At 53.8% G+C, this 22,787-nt stretch overlaps 7 protein-coding genes across 7 annotated transcripts; 3 read left to right on the forward strand and 4 right to left on the reverse strand.

Annotated features, from left to right (window-relative positions):
• Positions 1 to 2,140: 2,140 nt before the first annotated feature.
• Positions 2,141 to 4,237, forward strand: B0T26DRAFT_729685 (uncharacterized protein). The gene is made up of 2 exons (XM_060442971.1): positions 2,141 to 2,905; positions 2,972 to 4,237. Exons 1-2 carry the CDS (start codon positions 2,550 to 2,552, stop codon positions 3,771 to 3,773), a joined length of 1,158 nt encoding a protein of 385 aa, XP_060289907.1. The 5' UTR covers positions 2,141 to 2,549; the 3' UTR covers positions 3,774 to 4,237.
• Positions 4,238 to 4,997: 760 nt separating this feature from the next.
• B0T26DRAFT_658006 (uncharacterized protein) lies at positions 4,998 to 7,545 on the reverse strand (the record flags this gene model as incomplete). The annotated part of the gene is made up of 2 exons (XM_060438833.1): positions 4,998 to 5,334; positions 5,390 to 7,545. The coding sequence occupies 2 exons, from the start codon at positions 7,543 to 7,545 to the stop codon at positions 4,998 to 5,000; spliced, it is 2,493 nt and encodes an 830-aa protein (XP_060289908.1).
• A 1,342-nt stretch (positions 7,546 to 8,887) lies between these two features.
• B0T26DRAFT_756632 (uncharacterized protein) lies at positions 8,888 to 10,117 on the reverse strand (the record flags this gene model as incomplete). Its single annotated transcript, XM_060446128.1, has 4 exons — positions 8,888 to 8,996; positions 9,540 to 9,570; positions 9,665 to 9,944; positions 10,019 to 10,117. The coding sequence occupies 4 exons, from the start codon at positions 10,115 to 10,117 to the stop codon at positions 8,888 to 8,890; spliced, it is 519 nt and encodes a 172-aa protein (XP_060289909.1).
• Positions 10,118 to 11,129: 1,012 nt separating this feature from the next.
• On the forward strand, positions 11,130 to 11,726 carry B0T26DRAFT_680804 (uncharacterized protein; the record flags this gene model as incomplete). The annotated part of the gene is made up of 3 exons (XM_060440542.1): positions 11,130 to 11,258; positions 11,320 to 11,461; positions 11,569 to 11,726. The coding sequence occupies 3 exons, from the start codon at positions 11,130 to 11,132 to the stop codon at positions 11,724 to 11,726; spliced, it is 429 nt and encodes a 142-aa protein (XP_060289910.1).
• Positions 11,727 to 14,021: 2,295 nt separating this feature from the next.
• B0T26DRAFT_744175 (uncharacterized protein) lies at positions 14,022 to 18,092 on the reverse strand (the record flags this gene model as incomplete). The annotated part of the gene is made up of 9 exons (XM_060444374.1): positions 14,022 to 15,240; positions 15,318 to 15,343; positions 15,444 to 15,489; positions 15,670 to 16,099; positions 16,175 to 17,360; positions 17,395 to 17,399; positions 17,589 to 17,678; positions 17,745 to 17,803; positions 17,842 to 18,092. 9 exons carry the CDS (start codon positions 18,090 to 18,092, stop codon positions 14,022 to 14,024), a joined length of 3,312 nt encoding a protein of 1,103 aa, XP_060289911.1.
• A 1,407-nt stretch (positions 18,093 to 19,499) lies between these two features.
• Positions 19,500 to 20,864, forward strand: B0T26DRAFT_744176 (uncharacterized protein; the record flags this gene model as incomplete). Its single annotated transcript, XM_060444375.1, has 4 exons — positions 19,500 to 19,615; positions 19,691 to 20,047; positions 20,081 to 20,295; positions 20,395 to 20,864. The coding sequence occupies 4 exons, from the start codon at positions 19,500 to 19,502 to the stop codon at positions 20,862 to 20,864; spliced, it is 1,158 nt and encodes a 385-aa protein (XP_060289912.1).
• Positions 20,865 to 21,701: 837 nt separating this feature from the next.
• B0T26DRAFT_756636 (complex I intermediate-associated protein 30-domain-containing protein) lies at positions 21,702 to 22,580 on the reverse strand (the record flags this gene model as incomplete). The annotated part of the gene is made up of 2 exons (XM_060446129.1): positions 21,702 to 22,435; positions 22,502 to 22,580. The coding sequence occupies 2 exons, from the start codon at positions 22,578 to 22,580 to the stop codon at positions 21,702 to 21,704; spliced, it is 813 nt and encodes a 270-aa protein (XP_060289913.1).
• Between the last annotated feature and the right edge of the window lie 207 nt (positions 22,581 to 22,787).

Raw genomic sequence — 22,787 nt, forward strand, 5'->3', positions numbered from 1 at the left:
ATGGTAGCCCGCGTTTGAGCCCTGGTCCCAAGTAAGGCCAACAGCGATGGCGGATGGTGCCTCGTCCGATAGGTAGGTACCTTACAGCATCAACCTGCCTTACCGGGCTACGTCCTTGCCAATGGATGGCCTCGTACCTCGCCACTTTTGGTGTAGGCACTACACTATGTAGAGCACTGGTTGCATCCACGTCGGTGAGAAGAGAGAGAGAGAGAAAGAGAGTCGAGGAGAAGGGCGTGAAAATAACTTGCAGTTGTGGCAAAAGGCCCAGAAGCAATCCGTCACGGATACTGTGCTGGGCGCAACTTGCCAGGACACGGAAGCGGGAAACTCTAATTTAATAACGCCATTCTGATCGGATGGGCGTCCCTTCGCTAATAAATTAAGCTTTTTAACATGCCATTTGCACAGTGTAGAAGCTACGGCTAGGATACTGTGCTGTCGACTCGTTTGAGAAATTCAGCCCGAAACCTAGCACTCCAGTCCGTCTACACCTCCGGGGTAATACATGTTAGCGTGGGAAGGTGGCAAAGTTAGTGATTAGCGAGATTTCCCTGGAAGATACTAATAGTGACCAACGTACCAAGCTAACATGTATTTCCCCGGTGGAGGTGTAAACCACATCCACTACCGTAGGTAGTCAGGTAGCAGAGAAAGTTGTCTGGTGCTGGTGCTGGTGCTGGTGCTGCTGTTGCTGCTGCTGCTGCTCGCTCGGCCGTATGAGCCGCCCAGGTTCACAGCAACCTGGACTACCTGAACGGCTTAAAACTATAGCTCTTCTAGCGTTGTCCATGCCTCCTAGCTTCCCAACACAGCAAATCAGAGACGGCAAGTTAGCATGTATTGCTCCGCTCCGCGCTGGGAGTTGGACGGACGCGGAGCCGCCAAATCTCAGATGCAGCTATAATGCAGCCAAGCTGCGTTGCAGTGGATCTGGGAAACACACTAGATTTTCCCCGCCCCCCCTCCCCCGCCCCCACTCCTCCGCCACCCCTTCCCCGCCAACCTAGAAGTCAGCCCCTCAATCTACCTCGTCATCCGTGTACATGCCATCCCATCCCATACATACTCCGTACTTCGTACCCCGTACATTAGTACCTCAGGTACATACCACCTTAGGTGCCTGAGCAACCAAAAAAAACGCCTGCATTGCTGAGTGAACTACGGATTATTGCTTCCTCCTGGGCCTCTGATCAGGCTCTCCGGAGCCGCAGACGTATTCGGCGGCCGGCAATAACCACAGACCTTGTCATCTCCGCTTGAAGTTGAAAAAAAAAACAAGCCCTCGCAAAAACGACGGAGAAAAAGAGCGTATTCTACTCTCTCGAATTCCTCCACGATCTCTGGCATGCACCGCTTCTCTGTCCTGGTGTACTTCTCACACCAGCCCATGAAGACGTAGCGGACGCAGGAGCAGGCATGAACCCGCTGTATTTGCATACGCAGTGGGCAGGTATTAGTCTCGATGGATCTGACGGGAGGACTTGGGAGCGATGAAGCAAAACTGGTAGATAAACCGGGCACCCAGTTGTGAGTTCTGTTCTGCTTCAGCCCTACCTCTGAAAACTAGCACATTGCTATTCCCCACACAGTGACCGACGGCTTGATTGCTGGGTAAGGAGGTAGCGAGTCAGGCAGTCTGGAGTTGGAAGAGGTGGCGACCGATAGCGCTGCCTGCTTGTGTTTCGACGCGGATGAAGTCTCGGGGCCGAGCAGGACGGGGTTGGCGGCATGTGAAGCCAGACAGGACAGTCGAGTCGGTGTGAACGTGAGGGACTGGTATGTTTGCTGCGAGAGATGGAGGTCAAGACCAAGTCCAATGGGGTCTGGAGAGAGATGAGTTGGCATCGCATATATAGGCAAGCAGGAGCGATGGATCGGAATGTTCCGGTTGTGCCAGTTGGGCCGCGTTATAACATGTAGTTGATATCTTCGATTTGGGTGATGACTGGAAGGTGTATGCAAGGAAGACAGACCCCTTTCGTCAATTGCAGCCCATTGAGTTTAGCACCAGCAGTGGACAATCTCGGAATCTACCACCAACTTACAGCTGACTAATAGCTGCGTTAGAGCCAAAAAAGCCGTTGGGCTGCAGCTTGTGACGGCGATCAGCACCAAGCTCTGAGATAGCTTGCACTTTTTTTTTTTTTTTTAAAAAAAAAAAAATAAAAAAAAAATAGACCCTTCTAAGACAGAATGGGAAAGAAGCTACTTCAGCTGGTGCGTTTCAAAACGTCTTCCTCACTTTCCCCAGACCAACGTCCGGTCTGCACAGGGAAAACGTGGTTCCATCTGCGGGAACTAGAAGCATGCCGTCAACGCAGTCCCTGACTTCACTAATTTAAACTTTACAAAACATGCCGGTCGGCAACGGCATGCTTGGCCCTTGTCACCACAGGGCCGCCAGAAGCCAACCTTTATAAATATGGCTTCTGCCTCCAACTTTACCTACCTCTCCTCGCTGCTCAGCACCACGCCAAGGCCAACTCAAGACATCCGTCTAGAAAAGGGGGCACCCACAGCAACACTAACAGTCTCACCATCTGAAGATGTACACCCCAGACGGCACGTCTCTATCCTTTCCCAACCCTTTGCTTCTCGAGCCGAGCTCATCCAGCACCATCACCGAAATGGGAGAGATTCCCATTCCCAGCATCGAAGATGCTGTTGACGGCGACGATGTGAAGCCTGCCCCGCAAAAAGACACGGAGGCCTTTTCCAACGCACCCGACTCCAGATACGTGGAGTTCATCCCAAACTACAGCTCGACATCTGTGCTGGGGAGACGCCTGACGCATTTCTTCAACGGACTTGCAGAAACAAGACGTGTTCGCGCCGCCGCTAAGGGCGAGAGCAAGGGCGAGGGCAAGGCACTAGAAAGACGTGCTCGCGTTGCCGCCGCCGCCAAGGGCAAGGGCAAGGGCAAGGCACCAGCAAGACGTGCTCACGCCGTCGCCGCCGCCGCCGCCGCCAAGGGCAAGGGCAAGGCACAAGCATTCTCGCCGGATGCTCCGGCGACACTAGCATCTCTCGCCAACTCGTTCGGCCCTGAGCAGTGGGGCCAACAGGGCAACGCGGACAGCAGCAACATGCGGCCATCACCCCCCTCGCCTGAAGCCGTCATGACCCATTTCTCCGAGCCTTTCGATTTCGGATCTTACCTCGGCGCGAGCGCTGTCGTCGTCGGCGGCGGCGAAAACAACAACAACAACGAGCCGTCCACAATGCTGCCACCGAGAGATTCCTACCCCGACGTGCTCGGCTCCGGATCTCACAATGCCTTCGCGGCAGCCGGCACGGCGGTCAGTTTCACCTGGGACGCGGGATTGCCGTATATTGAAGACAGCGTGTGGTTCGCTCCCTCCAATCGCAGAGATGATGTGGTGACACAGGCCTCTGCTCCCCTTCCTGCCACAGCCTCCCCCACGCCACCGAGCAGCGGAGGCGTAGGTGTAGGCAGCCAGGCCCCGGTCCCGGTTGCGGCCCCGGCCCCTCCGCCCGACACGACGGTCAGTTTCACCTGGGACCCGGAATTGTCGTATATTGAAGACAGCGTATGGTTCGCTCCCTCCCGTCGCGGAGATGATCTGGTGACAAAGACAACTGCTCCCCTTCCCGCCGCCTCCCCCACGCCACCGAGCGACGGAAGCGTAAGCACCCAGGCCCCGGCCCCTGTGGAGTACATTGACCCTGCGGCTGATACGCCTCGCATGCAGCCGGCAGACTCGTGGTCGACTAGGATTGCTTCAAGTCTTCTGAAAGTAGCAGCATGACCAGCTTCGTGCAGACCATCTTCTTCTCTTCCTCCTCCGGCCATCGCCGTTGCTTCTCCTCTTCGTTCTCTTTGTCCTAGACCTGCTACTGCCCCTGCGCAGCAGCAGCCGTCTGCTCCTCGGCATGCTAGAGTAGCACCCCGTCGACGCGCCCAGCACCCCCGTGATCCCGCGCCAGGCGCAGTTCAATCCGCAGGCGCCCAACGGGGATTACATCCACCACGGCCTGGTCTCCTGGGGGTTTATCAGCCAGCACGGAAGGCCCTGGTGAATAATTCGAGGCTGGGCTCTGCGGGGGCAGGGGAAAGGGAAGGATGGGAGGCGGCCCCGAAGACATGGGTTTGTCTGCGTTTCTTTGTGTTTTTCTTTCTTTCTTTCCTTATTGGAAACGGTACATCACTATTCTACTCAAGAGTCGCTTCAAACGGCAGAGATATGAGAAAGGGGAAAAGGGGGGAAAAAAAAAAAAGGAAAAACGAAATGGGGGACTGAAAAAGGGGAGAGCAGGAAAAAAACAGGGGGGGTTTGTCACTTCTTTTTCCTCTATTTGGTTTCCTTTCAGTCTTTTAGAGGGGGCAGTTTCGACCTTGGACTGGGAGGAAGGAGATATTGTCTCCTGTTTCAGCTTACACACCAACGGAACAAAGATCTCACTGGTCTGGACTAGTTGAGGTTCCCAGTGAGCGAAGTTGGATAGAGTGGTCGCATGTACAGAGGTCTTCCACACGAAAGGTATACTCTGGTCTTACGATTAGACGACGAACAGATAACTGTGGGGATGTGAGTGTACATAGCTCGTTTTTCCGGGTAGACTACAATGTAGAGGCAGTTAAGCACGGCCATCCAAGAATGTCTCCCTTGCATCTGTGGGAACGGGCTATGCCATCTTGTCAGACATACAACATGAGAAAGTACATCTTGGCGACTCTAGCATCTCGACCATAATGCTTTCGAAGTCCGTCCAAGCGGAGTTGTACTAGTAAAATAAAACTGAAGATAGAAACAGCAGGAAAGAGGTATCAATGCGCAAAACAGATAAACGAGCGTCAATCAAACCTCCCAGCCCACCCCATTGTACAAACCTATGCCGAAAACGCCCCTGTTCAGTTCGGATGAAAAACAACAATGCAGACATCATACAGGGTTCGGCTTCTGAGCCGAGTGCCTGATAAGAAACTTCCATACTGAGCAACATGGTGTACGGGGTCGAACGCTCTCGACATGCTAACGGTTGCGGTCCTCTGACTCCTCGCGCCGTGCTCTCGGGGACGACCCGCCCCCCAAACTGCTCGACAACATGCTTAGCCATCCTTCATTATGATTAGCTCGGCGTCCTCTCTGCGGGGATGGGGAAAGGATCCCCCCTTGTTCGATATCCGATCCTCTGTCGGGAGAGGACGGTCGGTTCGCTCTAGACCCTGAAGCCTCGACGCTTTCGTCATCACTGTCGTCACGGTAAGGCTCGTACCGCGGAGTGGAGGGAGAGCCGCGGGCTAGCGATCTGACAACATCGCCCTTGCAGATTGGACAGGTCCGCCGTCTAGTTGTAAGCCAGGGTGTTCTGTCTCCTTGTTAGTATGCTGGAGTGGCTTGCTCGGGGGGAAGGGTGGTCTTACATGCACTCGACATGGAACTCATGGCCGCACGGTAGACTCATGACCCTGCTGATGCTGTCTACATATTCTTCCAAACAGATCACACACTCAACCTGTCTTCCCATATACTTCTTCCACTCGCTCGAGATATGGGGAGCAGTCTTCTCACGAGGAGGCGATCTCGTGGTCCTGGGAGGAGTATTATCCACTCTCTGGAGTTCAGCGGGTTCGGGAACACCCGTGGTAGTGCGGGACCGTGGTCGCGGCTGAGAAGATCCCTGCAAGAGAGGAGTTGTGGGCGAGGAGCTGGTTGGAGACGGCACTCTTGGCGACAGACTAGGAGATGGGGCCACAGTGTGATATGTCCGCACCGGCAGACGCTCCACCACCGATTTGGGAGCTCTCCACCTCCGCCTGCGGATCTTGGCTCGCAAGATAAGAAGGGCATACACCACTGTCAACGTGATCAATGGACTAACAACCAAGACTAGGAGGGTATCGAAAAAGGGGCTAGCACTGCTGGTTGGTGTGATTGTGATCCAAAGGCCTTCGCGATCACCTGGACCCTCGTCGTCTTCTGCCACAGGGGCAATTGGGATTGTAGAGCCAGCTAAGGCTTCTCCGTCGTTGTCACCAACAATCTTGGAGATCAGCCCTCCATGAGTTCCAGAGTCGACCGGTTTCCCGGGTCCTGAGCTCCTGAAATCTGCGTCAGCTTCAGAGGTTCGGTCATCACTCCCAGGAATGATGCTATTCCCGAGTGGTTCATTGGCGCCCGACAAAGGACCCTCAACTTCCGTCTTTCCGCCCCGGTTCGCATAGCCGGCTGTTTCGGTAGCCGGGGAATCACCGCCGGCTAGGTCTTCATTCCCGCTTGTGAAAGAAGCCTTGCTACCTTGAGCCGGTGGCCCAACGAGGTCCGGGTCACGCCAGTCGTGCACTCCAGTATGGAAGCCGTCCCCTTGCGGGTTCTCTGAGCCGGCAGTCTGGGGACCACCTGCACTGGCCATTGATGTCTTACTGTCCTTGATAGGCGTGTTCTTATCAGACTCGGCACCTTTGCCGCTTAGCCACTGAAGAAGCCGCGAAATCCAACTCCTTTGGGATGCATTCAGCTTGTTTGTCGAAGATGACGCGCGTTCCAGAGGGGCAGACGTTTTGGCCGAGTTCGATTTATGTGCCTTTTCTCTTGGGGCAGTGTGTGCGGTCTGCTCGGTCTTTTTGTTCTTCCTCGCCTTGCCCGATTTCTGGACTTTCAAGAGAGGTTTCCCACTTTCGTCTAGGATATCTTCGATGAAACTCCCAGGCTGTACCAGTGATGAGAGGATATGGGCGGTTGTTCTTGACGTAAAAATCGAGGGTATTGTGACGTTATCGACGTTCCCTCTCGCAAACATCTGGATCAACGGCCCGCCCTTCTGGTTGTCTCCCACAATGAGAGCGATGGCACCACGCCGCTGCGCCCACTTGACCTTCTCCAGAAACCCGCAACCGCCGCGGCTCAGCAAGACAATCTTGCCAGTTATTTCTGCTCCCTCTTGAATCGACTGAATATCAGCATGACTTGAAACCGAGTTTGCCGAGGGTACGTTGTAGGGATGCTTCGACAGATGAAGGTAGTCGTCCGTCCCATCGTCAACCGGGGCATTTTGGGCTCCAGGGCGTCTCTTCAATATGGCTTTCCGATCAAGTATAGCGCCTGACCCTAGATATTCACGCCTCGAGGGTTTCGCCCGGACGGTGGCTCCGGGCGATCTGTCTGCCGCCAGCGCTTGTTCGGCAGCCTTGGTCATGAGGTCCGACTTTCCATCTTCCCACCCATCAACGTCGCTACAGCCAAGCTCCCCCTCGCCCTCCCCTGCTTGAAGATTATCGTCGGCGAACCCGCTGCCTATCCATAGCTGCCCGCTGAGCCCTTTCACTGGCAACAGAGGCCCAAATGCAGCAGGGCGGGCAGCAAAGAATGTACTGTTGTCGTCGGTAAGACTGATCGCGGCGTTCGGCGGGAACAGGGAGAATGGTGCCGTGAAGGAAAAGAAGGTTCGGAATGACGACGTCTGAGAGGAGAGCGGCGTTACTGCTCGCCTTGCCTGCCGGAACGAGATGATGGACCGGCAGGAGAGGAAGAACGAGGCAGAAAAGAAGAGGACGAGAATGGCAATCCGGGGAGGCCGCATCGTGCTATCGTCGTCGCGCCGTGTGCCGGACCTCCAACAACTAGGAAGCCGACGTGTGGTGGGTATCCAGGCGAGAGATAAGGTGCCCCGCTGTTGCTCCAGCTATCGGTCGGGCAGGCTCTCTCAGCATGGAGTGTCGCGCCCAGTCATTTGCGAGGCCGGGTTTGTACAGACAAGACAGAAGAAGAATGCAACAGGCACGGCGATGGAGGCAAAGCACCGGAAAACAGGAAGAATAGGAACAAACAGGAGAGTTCGAAGGATGTGAATGAGCGCGTGTTGGGCAACAATGACGACCTGGAGATGTGGAAGGAAGGTCGACCCCAGTGGGCGATGGGGTTACAGCGGTGCTGGCCAGTAGCCGTTGACCCATGGAAAGCGGCGGGGGGTTAGGCGGGGTTTGTTGGCCAGTGCAGCCCCTGCCGAGTCCCTGCTAGTGCTGTATTGCGATTGAAAACCAGCTGTAATTTTCAAATCGTGGCGCGCCGGGGGCTTGTCCGTACCTACGCAGGGAGGAAAACTTTTCCTCGTTACCGTAATAACAAAGGAGTACCTTACCTACCTTAATACCTTATCTTATATATCCGTTTTTAAGACTTCACGAAAATAGAAAATTATTTTATTATAATATATGATCTCTACTCTACAGACCATTCACAGGCGGGAACGGTCGCGGGTGAGTGTTCGAGCAAGAGCTTATTAAGGGGTGGGTGGGAGATGGGCCGGAATTTTGCTTTTGCATTTGGTTAGGTTCTTTTAAGGCCAGTCAACTGCTTTTCCAATTCTCTCGGTGCCAGTGTCTCTGCTGACATCTTATCGCAAAGGGCGATAAGGCGCACCCCCAAACCCCAGGAAAAAGCCCGATGGCAATATAACGCAGTAGGAAGTAATGCCTACTATGTAAGGTCGGCAAATATCTTGACGCCTAGCTGTTGAGCAATCTCAGGCTAGAACGCTCGCGAACAAATCCTTGACCTCCTGCACCTTTGCCGTTGTCATTTCCAAATTGTCTTCCTCAGCATCGCCAGACTCTGCAATAGCTTTCGCTGCTATAATAACCAAGTAGCCACTCACAACCTTGCTAGACGTGAATTGTTGGACGCTACAACTGCCTTCAATCCCCATCCATATATTATCCTCCAACTAGCCTTATTTATTGGTGGCCTTTAAGATCGCAGCACAGACTCAGTGAACGATATCTTCTGAATCGCTAAGTTCCTCGCGTACGACACTCACTCGGTTCTAGGAGGGGTGAGGGATCGACGTGGAGATTATGCCAAATACTGTTGCGCTGGAAGAAGACGATGATATCGTGGGGCGCCCCTTTGGAGTGATCCCAGCCCTACTCGAACGTCTCTTCAACGGGATTCTCGACGGCCTCGAAGAGGATGTGGGGGTGGCGGCGGCCGAGGATCTTTGCTGCCTGCTCGAGACGACAGTTGTGGAGGCCGCTTGGAGATGCAGAGATTCCGAGGTGGGGTTCACCACCAAGTTGAGCGATGGCGGCCTACGGTCGGAAAATTGTTGCCAAAAGGGTCTGTTTGATGCGCGCTCAATTGACGCGACCGGGCTGTTCACATTATTGTTAGACTATTTCAACCCTAACCCTCGGCTGTTCAACCCCCCCACACCGCATGCCGAGGACACGGCAGAGGGCTCACAATCCCACAACACCTACACAGTACACAGTACAAACCAGTCAGGTAGGTAGGTAAGGTAGGTGGTCTCTTGGCTCTTCACGTCAAAATCATTGGGCAACTCTATTTCCTACATAGATAACGAACGTTTTGTTTTAATTTACCACACTTCCTCTCTATTTTGTCTCCAGCCAACATAATTTCCCCCCGTCGTTCGTGTTCAATCTTGATCCGTCTCGATAGCCAACAACCCTTGGCAACCAATAATTATACGCCAAAACCCGACGAACGTCCAAAACACGACATTTCCCAGCCACTGACTCGTAGTAGAGTGAAGGTCCAAAAGAAAAAGCATACGAGATGAAGGCTCCCTTAAGATTCTGTCCATCTGTGGTTGTTCGTCAGGCAGGAAAAGAAATCCACCATAAACCCCAACTGATGGAAAGATGGCAGTCTCTAGATGCTACGGAATGCATTCCAACTCTTGGGCACTCCACGGGAATCCAACTCGCCGGTAGTCGCAAACGGCGACGGGAGAGTCGCGGTATAGTGGCTAGGGGTCGCGAGAGGACTGGCCAAGACGAACAACTTCTTGCCTCCCTGCTGGCGGAAGGGATGCGACGACCACATGCCAGGGCAAGCCCTGAAGGACAAGTGGCCCCGGTCTTGCGGCACGAGCTGGACTGCCAGCTTGAGGTTGTTTGAGATGGCCTGGTACGCAAAGACCGGCACGTAAATGGCGATAAGCGATTCATCGCCAAGCTCGAAATGGCTCAGCGTGAACACGACCGAGTCCGCGTAGGAGTCGGCAGCTTACGAACTCTCATCTACTCGACCCTGGGCTGAGGAGGACGCGGCGACACGATCTCCACCCTTGCCAGGGTCTGCTGCTCCTGGTTCTGAAGCTCGCAGCATTTTCTGTAGAGAGTCTCCATGGGGATTTTCTCCTGCTTCCCACGCGCGGTGCAACTGAGATGAATGGCAAAGGCGAAAGCCGCCCAGGTTTCGCCGCAAAACTCGCAGCAGCCGCCTGTGCGACCCGCCAGATGCATGTAACACCCCCAATGCAGCGTAGATGCAGATCTCGAGAATACCGGCACCGTAGTTAGCCGCCCGAGGAAGTTGGCCTCCCGGGGAAGCCTTCGGGGAATAGGGGATGTTACTTATGTAGGTGAGAGTTTTTTTCCCATCTAACTTGCGCACGGGCTGACAGGCCCCCAATGCCAGTCAGTGAGTGAGCCGAGCAAGGCAGCCCCGTTTCGGTCTTCCCCCACCTCGACCCGGGAAATCATTCCCCACCGAGGCAGATCAACCCCATAATCTTGGACTTAGCCTGACTGAGGCTCGCCTGTGACTTGATAGGGTCTGCCTGTAATGTCTAGCCGAAATAGAGAGTGCAGATGGATGGAGTGCAGCTTGGAGGGGCTAATTAGGTGCCGCAACCCGCTGCAGCCCACCCCCACCCTCCTTCCCGCATGAGCCGACCTCTCGCTCGAAGCGTCCTTCCCGCATGAGCTCACCAGCCTGCCCCTCCAACAGAGTGCTCTGGCCAAGCACGATGCACGGGCCATATATTAACAAAACCGAGAACGCCCAGCATGTGACGCTCTATTTGTAGCCAGCCGGATCCGAGAACCGTTTATGTTAGACTTGTGCTTGGTGCTTCCGCCGGGTATCGCCTTTTTTTTCTTTTCGTGACCAACTTTAACCTATATATCGCATCCGAGGTTGTGATGGAGGGGTGGGTAGGGGGAGTGAATCTAGCTCTCCCAACTTCCTGATTAAATACCTCTCTTTCGTCCAACATAGTCCATTCTCGAGCTTCCCTTTCTCTCCCTTTTCCTTGCAAGATAGTTCCAAAGCCCACCTCCTTCCCTCGGCTGTCCATCTGTCTGCACTGTTCCCGTCAAACCCCCAATCCCAAGTCTTCTTTTCCAACCTTCCACCATGGCGGCCAGTGCGTCTGATGCCGCAGCCCATGCAAACCCCAACACGTCCGCTACTCCAACCTACACGGCCCCGATCGTCGTCGCGCGTGACCGCGAAAACTGGCCCTACCATATCATCGTCTCTAATGTGAGTCGACCTATCTACAAAGCATGCCATGCCATACTCACCGCTAACTTGGTCGCTGTAGCTTCCTGACAACACCAACTGGTTTGATCTCAAAGACTTCATCACCTGCCGCAACCTTTCTCGGCTAAATATCTTCATCCAGTTGGCCAAGAACTGGGGATGGATTCAGGTCATCGGTTTTTCGGACTTTGTGCTAGTTATGAGTAAGTCTCTCGGCCTTTTCTTCTTCTGCAGCAGAGTTCTTGCCCTAGCTTGCCTCGATGGTTTTGTTTTCTCCCGTCACTAACCGTGTGTTTCCCGCATCAACCAGCGGTTCTCAAATCCTATTCCTTCTGCAGTCACAAGCTCCGGATTATCGACGAGAACGTGGAACAAGGCACGCCCGGGTCCAATATCATCCAAGGGCCCTTCATATGGACCTTGAACTCGCCGTTGCCTCCGATGCCGCATGGCGTCTCGCCTCCTTGACATCAGGCCCGACAGCAGTGCCACACACGCAGCCGCATCCCCATCCGCCTCCGTACCAGGGCCCTCTTCTCCCTTCAGCATACCCACCTCCCACAGTGAACATGTACATGCAACACGCAGCATCCAACCGCCACCCAGATGCGCAGCCTGGACACCAGGTGGCCCGAGAGCCTGGCTATCCAACCTCTAAACATCCTCGACAACGGATTGCAGCAGGAGCGGCGGCAGCGGCGGCACCTCATCATGCAGCAGCGCAGAGACAGCAACACATTCATATAGAAGCTCATCCCCAGCCTAGATAGGGCCATCGAGCCGCGTCCCTGATTGGTGAGTGAGGAACAAAAAATTGCCCCCTTCTACCACACCACCCCAGCCCACATGCTTCTCCAACCTACCACCATGATCTCTTTGTCCCTCGCACAACATTGACAAGACTGTCGAGTCTAAGCTCCCATCCTTCACGCACGTCTGACCCCGGCAGTGAGAGGAGCATGACTAGGTCGCCGCCGAGCAGACTGGGGAGCGCCACGGTATTGATCGCTGGCGGCAGCATCAAATGGGGCGGTCCTCCTAAGTAAGGGGGCTATCTATCTCCTATTTCCTATGACCTGTTCTTCGTCCTTTCTTTCTTTCTTTCTTTCTTTCATTCTTTCCCTCTTTCTTTCTCTCTTTTGTTCATTTTCTCCTGATATTGCCTTGGCCGTGTGAGTTCTTCTCTACCACCATTGTCGTTCCTTCCTTTCTTTCTCTTCAATTCTTTCAACCCGTCCGTTGGTTGTTTTCCTTTTTGCGCACACCTTCTCCCTTTTTCTCCTCTCCGTTCCGTTCCTTTATTCTATTCTTTGTATTTCCTCTCTGCTTTTTCCTTCATCCGCCTGCCCCTCCCCACCACTAAGTGACTGGCTTTCCTACTCCTCTCTCGGTCAATTTCCTTATTACCTTTACTCTCTTTGTTGCTATATCAGTTTTTGGAAGGAAAGTACAGAACAGTCAAATTGGATTGTGATGAGCGATGATGAAGATCAAGGGAAGGGAGAAATGGAAAGGAAATAAACCCAAGGGGAAAAAAAGAGTGCGTCTCCTACTACTGTTAAAACGTCTCCATGTACTGTAATCCACCACACATAACCCTAACCCGGGTCACATACCACGCCCGCCAGTCATCCTGGATTCTGACGCGCAGTAATTTACCACTTTTCACCACAACGTAACCTGGCCTAAACCTTTCCACTACAACTAACCTTCAACACCAAAAGATATCGTCGGCGCCATTAATAGGGCCGTTGACGACGGCGTCGCCGTATTGTCTACAGGGCCGTTGGCGACTTCGTTAACGATGTGGAATACAGTCTGTTGCCCGCGAAGCCCTTGCTCGAAGATCCTTGCGGTTGCGTACTGGAAGCAACAGATAGGCGGGACTGCCTGCAGTATGGTTGTTAGTCCGGGCCGGACCAACAAGTCGGCTGACAGGGCTGTCAACGACGTTGAAGACGGGTTAGTCAGGGCAGTCAAGGGAGTCAGGGCTGTCAGGGCTGTCAGGGCTGTCGAAGACTCCCGAGAAAATGCGCAGCTACTGCATTTGGAAGTGTGTTGACGTTGGCGACGGCGGCGAGGTGCAATTTCGGTACAATTTGCGTTGCCAGCGCTTGGAGCAGTGTAGCCAGCGAATGCGGTACTTTTAGCTGTAAAATGTGGTATTTTCCTGGGCGGTGAGCTGTAAAGCCTGGGCGCCGAGGACGCTCTAACAGTAACAGACGCACTCCAAAAAAAATTCTTGAAATCACGAATATTGAGACGATAGCGACCAAAAGCTACCACGGGAGGGAATCGGCGCGTTGGTGATTTACGAAGCCGGCAAGGACAATTAATTATTACATCTAGAAGTCTAAACTTCATATCACTTCCAAAATAAATAAAAAAACCTGTATTCATACTAGAAATTAATTTCTTTGGTCGCCATTTCATGGCCAGACGGTGACGATGATGCCTTGGCGCGAATAATGTATCATATATGACAGCCAAGTAAGAATAAAGAGAAGGTGGAAAGGATAAGGAAAGCAACAAAAAAAGTTTCCATTTGCAATACAGCAATAACATAATCCGTAAAGTAGTAGTTGTACCATTACAAAAATCAGGAAGAAACCCCATCCTCGCCTCGTCCGCGCTGCTCCCTTTCTTTACCTCTTCAGTCGTGACGCTGTCCTGGTAGCGGCGCCCCTGTGATACTAGACTATAATGAAAAATAGGAAAACCGACAAAATTAGCAAAGACGAAGATGAAAAGACAACAAACCGCTCAGTGAAACCCCTCAACAACCGAATACGACTGCGCCTTTTGGTAACCCCGGCCAAACTTGGCCGTAACCTCTTCACCATCCCTGATATCCCGTAAAGCGACAAGTATCTGCCTCCAGCGGCCAGAGATCTTCATTACTTGGAACTCGGCCGATGGTGCCGTGCTGTCATGTCTGACCTTCCGAACCCAATTTCCCATTGCCTTAGGGTAAATCTTCGCGACAGGCTCATCATTGAGATCCGGCCTGCGAAATTCCATCGTCCACTCGTTGTTGTATGCGTCGAGAGGCACGAGCTCGCCGACCAGCTCACCGAGAATGTCGCCGGATTTGTAAGTCCCGATGGCTCGGATTCCGTGACCTTTCGAGCCGTCCTCCGAGATGCGCGGAATTTGCGCCACCTTGCTCCAGAAGCAGCGGCACGACGACTTCCTATTGCAGTATGTACAGGCCCGGCCTACGGGACCGATGGACGTGGGGTCAGCAGGCCAGTCCCATTGCCAGCAAAGCGGCTTCTGCCAGCGGTACTTGACCAAGTCCAGGTGGTTGGTCTTGAGGAGGTGAAACTGCCCCACCACAGGGCCCAACTCGTCAAAGGTGAGACCGCTAGTGTCCACCGATTCCCAGATAAACTCGGGCATTTCAAGGTCGTCCCAGACGGACTTCTGCACGATCTTACCCATTGCACACATGTTCTTGACAGCCCCGGTGCCGATTTGAGCATGGAAAATAGCGAGCTCGTTGTGAAATAAGGCCAGGTCAAGACAGGATGCGGTAGGAGGCATTAGGCAGAGGAGCCCGTCGTATTGCCCGCAGATAGTCTTCCAGCATTTCCCGTCACGTAGATGATCGTGCAGTCTGTCGCGTTTCGTGCCATCCCAACCCAGGAGCAAAAGAAGCTCGTCCGTGATATCTTGAGATGCAGGATACTGGCCTCGCTGGCGGACAGCACTCGCAACCCATTCTGCCAGTTTTATCTTGCAGAGCCGCTGAAGGAACAGATGCAGTGCTGAGTCGCCTTGCAGCGCCTCGTCGACATACTTGATGAGTTCAATACCGCCACCGCCAATGGGAATTTGCTTTGATAGCACTCTCCACTCGCGAACGATGCTAGCGAGACGTTCAAAGGCCGGCTTGCCACTGATTTGTTCAGCGGCAAGAGCTCCAACCCTAGTTCCTTCGCACCCGCGTGTCAATGAAGCGAGTCGGTCAAAGGCAGCCCTATTAGGGGAACCCGGGACTGGCGAATATTTATCTTGAGGGGTGAGTAGTTCAAATGCAGGTGTAGGCGGAATAACTGGGTAAACTTCGAAAGCTGGAGACTCTTGGGGGGCACTCAGTTCCTGAGGTCGAAACTCTTCAGCAGACGAGTATTCTAGCAGCTGAAAGGGTATGGGCTCGGTCTCTTGGGGCAACGGGTGAACAATCTTTTGCTTCTTGCTTAGCCGCTTTAGTGGCATGCCCCGCTGTCTTTTGAGGGTGGGTCTGACCACTTTAGCATGCAGTACCGGCAAGTCTCTAGGAAGGCCTAGTTGGGAAACTGCTCCTTCATCATAGACATGTTGCTTTGGAAGCGAAAATGGGTTCTCGTATACAGTTGTCGGTTCAGGATGTACATGGCTGCTGATTGGTTTGGGGGCTGGGACAGACTGCGTGACAATATCCGAGGGGTCTACTGGCTCAAATCTGGCAGTTACATGTTGCAGTGGGAAGTGCATAGGCTCGAAATGCGCCAGCCCAGGCTTCCCCCGATGATTTGGCGGCTTTGTTGACAAATAAGACTGTCCGGTCGTAAATGCAGGGGCGACATGCTCCAGTAAGCCCTGGGAGGCGGGGGGCAAGGCATGTTGGACGGGAGGCAACCCCAGCGGCTCGGGGTGTATATCATTGACCCGGGGTAGCGGTGGTGAATATAAGGTCTGAATTGCTTGAGGAAGAGTCGCAGGCCTCGGCTGCAAAGGTAACTCCAGTTCCAGCGCAGTTTGGGAATGCGGCGCTGCAGTCTCCCCCTTGGTGTGCAACTCTTTAGACTTGCTCGTCTCTGGTGGGATTATTGACTGTGGGTATACAGAAACAGAAACTGGGGTGTGTGCAGGAGCCAGCTCCGTTGGTTCGAGCTGGTGATTATTACTCAGAGGGGGTGGAGGTAGGTCACTCGAAGTAGAAGCTGACTGATCCGGCTGGAGGGGCAGATTTTCCTCAAGAACCGGAGTTTCGGACTGAGGCCTGGGCTGAATTCTCATGTCCGGTTGGTGAGGGGCCAGTTGGGCTTCATTATTGGCAGGCTTTGAAACCCCTAGCTCGGTATTCTCCGGGATATTTTGCTCTGGCATAGAGTTCTCCGGTTGCGTGAGGAGTGGTCCTACCGCCTTGGAATTGCCGGCCACGTCTTGTTCGGGAGGAGTCGGCTCACAGATCTTGAAATCCTCAGCAGACATGGCAGTCTTGTCAGGGCAATCATGGTCGCAGAATCGGTAATCGTCGGGCATGTCCGCGGACGATTCGTATTCGACATTGATGGCTACTGCGTAATTGGGACCAAGGTTCAAAACCTGGTGATATGTCCCAGGCTCTGTGACAACTGCTTGACCGGGGACGCAGTAGTCGAGTGTGTATTCGATTCCCCACTCATCCAACCGGGCGGGAGGGATGTGAAGACTTAGGTGGCGGACAGCCTGAGAGCAACCACGCATCTGAGGGTATGAGACACGCATCATCTCCTCTAGTTTGTCCGAGAATGCTGGCTTGACAAAGCACCAAAATTTGTTCTCGCCGCAACGAAGCAGGTTCTCGGAACGAACGTGGGCGTCTTCCCTGTGCATTGTCGTGATTGTCTTGCTCTTGAGGTTAAAATATATGTACTGCGTATTTATACCCTCGAGCACACCTCTGCGCTTGAGCTTCTCGCCGGGCGCGAGCTCGACATCCTGGAACAGAGGATTTCCGATAATGTAGGGGACCGTTCCCCGAGGGGGGTTTTGGGCGGTCGAGTTCCACAACTCTTGCTGCTGAGCAAGGGTCCAGTTAACCTGCCGACTTGCAGGCATCGGAAGAGGTGGAATTTTAGACCTGGATCTCCTGGTGCCGCTATCAACCTTGACGAGGCCTTTGCGATCCATATTATACACAAAAGACGTGGCATGGTCTTTGGTAGGGCGATCGACCTCCTCCACCTCCATCGGGGGGAGGTCGCGCACCTGGATTTTGAAATAGCCCCGGTCTTGCACAGCCGGGTGGCGGGAGAACTCCTCGAAGAGCTCTTCATTGAGGACGTGGATATCTTGGTACGTGCAGTCGAAGAACGGCAGGATGGGCTCGGACACGATTTGGGTGACCATAGTCTCACGCAGGGCGTGGACAGGTGCCGGTGTGGACGCCTCCTGCACGGGACCTGGCTTGTCTCCGAACACTGGGGTTTCATCGGCTGGTTTCCCGGTTGCTTCGCTATTCATTTCGTCGCTTGCTTCATCGGCCGCTGCAGTCTGAGTTTCCGGAACCGATGGCTGCAAGACAGGCTGTAAGACAACGGACGGTACAAGAAGCGCTGTCATTGGCTCGGCCTGGGCGACCAGCGGCGGCTCCGTCTGCTGCTGCTGCTGCTGCTGCTGCTGCTGCTGCTGCTGCTGCTGCTGCTCCTCGTGCGGCTGCTGATACGCATTCTCCGCAGGAATGGCAGCATCGCCGCCATGAATATTATCGGTCTGAGTCGGTTGTTGCTCTGCCACCTCGTGATGCTGGGGGATATGCTCGGGCGGCGTCTGCTGCGGAGTCTGCTGGGGTGTGGCTCGGGGGGTCTCCTGGGCGATGGGAGAGCCATATGACAGAGGCGTGTCGGGTCCCTTGGGCGGGGGTAGAGATAGGTGAGATGATAGATCTCGGATGTCGTCGACCTGGGCGCATACGCGGTCTAAGCTGCTCAGCAAATGGCTCAGGAGGTCGCGACCGGCTTTCGTTCCCGGGGGCTTGACTTTGCGCGTCGCAGTGACCCCATCCTCGAGGTAGCCTCGCAGGGCGTCGCCAATCTGGCGCAACTCGCTGCCGATTGAGTCGACTTTGACCTGCAAGGTTTCCATCTTACATTCCACGAGGATGCGATTCTCGAGCGCGGCATCGAGGAGTTGTTGAAAGAGTGTCGATGGCCCGGGCTGAGGTTGTTCCGAGTTCGAATGCCCCATATCCGCACCCGAGGTTTTCGAATTGGGAGGGGCTGGAGGGGTACCAGGTACCTAAAAGGAAAGAATGGGGCGACCTAATTTTACTGCAGCACTGGGGCTGGCTTTCGGGGCAGTGGACCGTGCCCACACTCCCTGGCTTGTGGGTCTGCCTCTTCGCCTTGACAGCTCGGCTCTCTTGTCAGCCTTCTTCCTGCCCAGGATAGATATGTCTGTCGGTGGAGATTAATAACTGGCAGTAAAGATAACGGAAAGCGGAGTAAATATAAGAGATAAGTATAGTAATGAACAGTCCAGCAAGAGGTGGAGGGAGAAAATAATTGACAAACTGCAAGAGTGACCTGGCTTACGTAGAAGAGGCCAATAGGATAATATTTGCATTAACTACACGCCGGGCGTAAAAGCTTCAACTTTTCCTTCTTCGAGGGACACCGGGGCACGGGGATTTATGGTCATCGCCTCCAGCTTTGTAGAAAGCTGCCAGATTATGCTATTTTTAACATCCTTTCAACCCGTCTTTGACATCGAGAATTTTTTTCAGGCGCAAAAAAAGAGGCGCTTTGGGGCCGCTGACGCACAATCGAATTTTGTTCTCCCTTCTTTGTTCTATCAGACTCGACAATGTATTTCCAACATTAGGCAAGCAAGACCCATGAACTAGCAGCAGCTCTTGAACTGGAAAGAAGATTGGAAACACCAGAACACAAGAGAACTCGTCCATTTCTCTTCCAAGCTAGTTCTTGCTGCATTTGCACGTCCAACCACAAAATATATCTTCTGTTTTCACCAAGCCGTCTTCTGACCAGGAGTTTGGTCTCCGCAAAGGATATTGGGAAGGAGAATGAATGGTCAAAGGTCTTGAACTTGAAAGCCTAATATTTGATGGCTCCCACCTCCCGTTTGAGCCAACAGGCAGACAATCATGGCGTGGTACAGAATATGATCGCAGAGACTGGCCAATGTTCGTTCAGTTGTACTCGAAGATGCCCACGTGTTTTCGTTCCCAACATCAGAATCGATAAGGATAAGGCGGTATCAATAGGCAGAACCCTCAGTGGCTCCTCTCAGTGAGTACACCCCACCTCCTACCGCTGCGCCGCATCCCAGCGCATCGCATCTCGTCACGAACCCAACATGCTTTTCCCCAGCGTGACGAGACAAAAGCTGTGTTCAGCGATAGTAATTAAATTGGCGTTCCTCTCGGTTCTCCATTTTCTCTTTTACGCGTCTTGATTTTCATCAGCTTAATTGCAGGCCTTTCGATCATCTAAATGTCCTCTTCGATAGCAGCATATCTTTTGCGATAAGATGTCAAACGACACTCTATTGACCGACGAGTATGTCGCCGACATCCTAGCCAAGGAAGCGAGCGATGCATCGGTCAGATATTCGGCCATGGGGCTCGAAGCCCTCCGATCATCAAAGTAACATAGCCCCCGCCCTCGACTCCGACCTACTACAATCCCGTGGCCTTGGACTAATTCACGGAGCGCTGCCAGACCTGCGAACAAAGCGAAGCCCAACACACGCTTTCTGGGACGCATCATCAAAGAGACCACCAACCATAATGCTGCATTGCTGGCTAGAGAAGCCGCCGAGGCCCAGGCTCGTCTGGACGGCTTGACCGAGGCCGAAGACAAGAAGCGGCGCAAGCTGAAGCCCAGCGCCGTGGACACGCGGCAGCGACAGTTGGGCGACATCTCGTCGTATCTTTTGGGCGGAAAGCGCAAGCATGGGCAAGATCCAGGGAAGCTAGCGCCAGAGCAAGCTGTTGCCGGGATCAACAAAGATAAGACGCCCTGTAATCCGGCGGGGGATCACGAGAGGAAAGAGAGTCGACGTCACAGAGACATAGAGTACGTTTCGCGGTCGCGAGAAAATCGGTCTAGTCGACACGACAGAGACAGAGACAGAGACAGAGACAGAGACGGACACAGGGATGGTGCGGCACGGGAAAGTGCAAAACAACGAACCCGTTCACAATCGCCCATACGACAGCAGAGAAAGGGCCACCGAAACCGGTCTCCGCTGAGCAATGGAAAGGGCGATGAAGAATACGAAGAGCATACCCGGCGAACAGGCGGCGAAGACGGCAGGAGGATTCGTTCCAGAGGCGACATATTTGCAAATGACTTACTCAGGCGCATCAGAGGGCACCGGTCAACGGCAAGCGACAAAGACGATAGCGTGTCCGCCAGAGGAGTGGGAAGGGCTAGGAGGGATCTCTTTGCTGACCTTGTGCCTTCTAGTGGGACTAGTAGGCGCGGTCGGTTAGCTGAAGAAGAAGACGGCAACGATTTCGATCCGCTAGAGGACCTCATTGGACCGGCTCCGCCACCGCAGTCTCCGCCGCCCGTGCGCACGCGTGGAAGGGGCGCCGCACGGGGTGCCGCCGCGATGGACAGCCGCTTCTCTGAAGACTACGATCCATTGTCCGACGTCCATCCCGACCTCCCTGAAGCGAATGACGACTGGGGCGAGTCAGTTGAGTTGTATCGCGACCGCCAGAAATGGAAGCAGCAAGGCGCGGCCAGGCTTCGTGACGCAGGCTTCACAGAGGATCAAATAAAGAAGTGGGAAAAGGGCGGTGACAAGGACATTGATGATGTCCGATGGAGCAAGCCGGGCGAAGGACGCGAATGGGATAGGGGGAAGGAGAAAGGAGAAGATTGATAGTGACCGCGACTAATGACCAATCCCCCTAACCCGAAACAATTATTACTACATAATCTTGTACGAGTTCTGCAAGCTGGATACCCTTTATACGGAGTTGTTAATTGCGGAAAGTTAAGGAAGTTGGTTAGCCATAGCTTGACCTCGGCGTTGAGGAATAGGATGCACAGCAGGTTCTAGGAAAGTCATTGTGTGTATATATGTCGGAAATTACATAGGGACCTGGGTTGACATTTCCTCACTAAACGAGCTAAAAATTACACAGCAGGCGTTCCGTATGCAGAAGACGGAGCGGACATCGAGCATCATCTCTGCCTACAAATTTTAGCATCTCGTCTTCTATATGGCAGCTCAAGAAATTCCGTAAGTCCTGGGGCTTAAGGGGATACGTGATACTCAGCCGCCGCGAGCATTGATCAAAGACAATTTTCCTTCCAACAAAGGACTAAGGAAACAAAGAAGAAGAAAAAAGAACATATCCATCACGTGGTGAAACCTACCGTAGTAACCCGCGGACAAAGGGTTTCTCAGACGAGGATTTAACAAGGGGTACATGAGGGGGATACATGCAAGGACGCATATATCGGAAATCTGGGGTGTTATATACAACTTTTAGCCTTTTGGGACATCGACAAGCATCGGCCCACCCCTCAAACACCGAGAACAGCTCAGCTGCTGTACTTCTAGCGCTTTGAAGAAATTATTGTGCCCGTTCATGCCGTTGGCTGGGGGCCAGCGGCCGGGCACAACGGAATGTGTAAAGCCGTATTGTAGCGGTGTAAGAGGGCGAGATCCTGGCGCAAGTTCCCAGCTAGCCGCAAGTTCCATCCTCGCGGTTCATTTACTCCCCCAAGCGATATTCTTCCCCTGCTTGTTCTTGAGCTCTCCCTCCTTCATATTCGTGACGCTCGTGGCGCCATCGGCCTCGCGGGGGTCGTTGGTAGCCCATATCCTGTCGATGTAGAGCTGGAAGGGCCCGGGTATCCTGTCGGTCAAGGCGACGCCGATGGACCGGACCTTTTGCCGCAGAATTTCCGTTTGTGGTTCAACCGCGTACCCGCCGTTGGTGCGTACAAAGTCGTTCCACCTGATGACCACCGTCTCCCACTCGCCGGGGTTTTTGGAGAAGAGACGGTGCTGGTGAAGATCGGTGGGCACGACCGACTCGGTCATGACGTTGACCATGTAGCTCCGCCCGTCCGACTTGACGCGCATCGCCAAGAACCCGTACATATCAATGTCCCAAAGGCTCCTCCCGAACAGCGTAGAACGCCTATCCAGCGTTCTCCATCCTGCATAGCCTGTCCGCTGGACCTCGGGCCGGTTCGCAGGCAGCTTTGTCGAGATGGTGCCGTGGAATCTGGCATAGCCAGAGGGGCCCAATGGAGGTGTTTCTGGGGCGGAAGCCGTGGATATAGGTTCTCTTGACGGTATCCAGTCGAGGTTAGAGGTCGTAAAACCTCCCAGATCGGCGTCGGACATGACTTTGCAGTTTTCTAGCGACTCCGGGCTGCGGAAGCTGTGGAGCTCAAAAGGGCCCGATGGTCCTTTGATGCCTTCCATTTTGATGGCTGCAAATCAGGCACCAAAGTTAGCATTCCCCCGACACTGCAGTGCGATGGGAGCGGAGGGCGTACCGATGTTGGAGAGCCGCTTGAACTCGTCAAGGCTGCGGCTCCAGAAGCCCTTAGCCAGGCGAGTCGTAGCGGCGTGCATTGTAGTGTGGGCGAGACTGCTTTGCCAGAACGAAAAGAGTTGACGTTCTTCAGCTAAGTGGGCTGGGCAGTAGAGCCGAAGAGGCTCAATAGGCCGTTCGCATTCTTGCGCGATGCAAACAATGTTTTGTAGTTCGAGTCGCAATGAGGGCCTCTGGGGAAATCTTCAGGCGCAATTTGGCTCGGCTTTGCAAGCAAGACGTCATCA

The sequence above is a fragment of the Lasiosphaeria miniovina genome (assembly GCF_030549165.1).
Source record: "Lasiosphaeria miniovina strain SMH2392-1A chromosome Unknown B0T26scaffold_8, whole genome shotgun sequence".
Classification (NCBI taxonomy): domain Eukaryota; kingdom Fungi; phylum Ascomycota; class Sordariomycetes; order Sordariales; family Lasiosphaeriaceae; genus Lasiosphaeria; species Lasiosphaeria miniovina.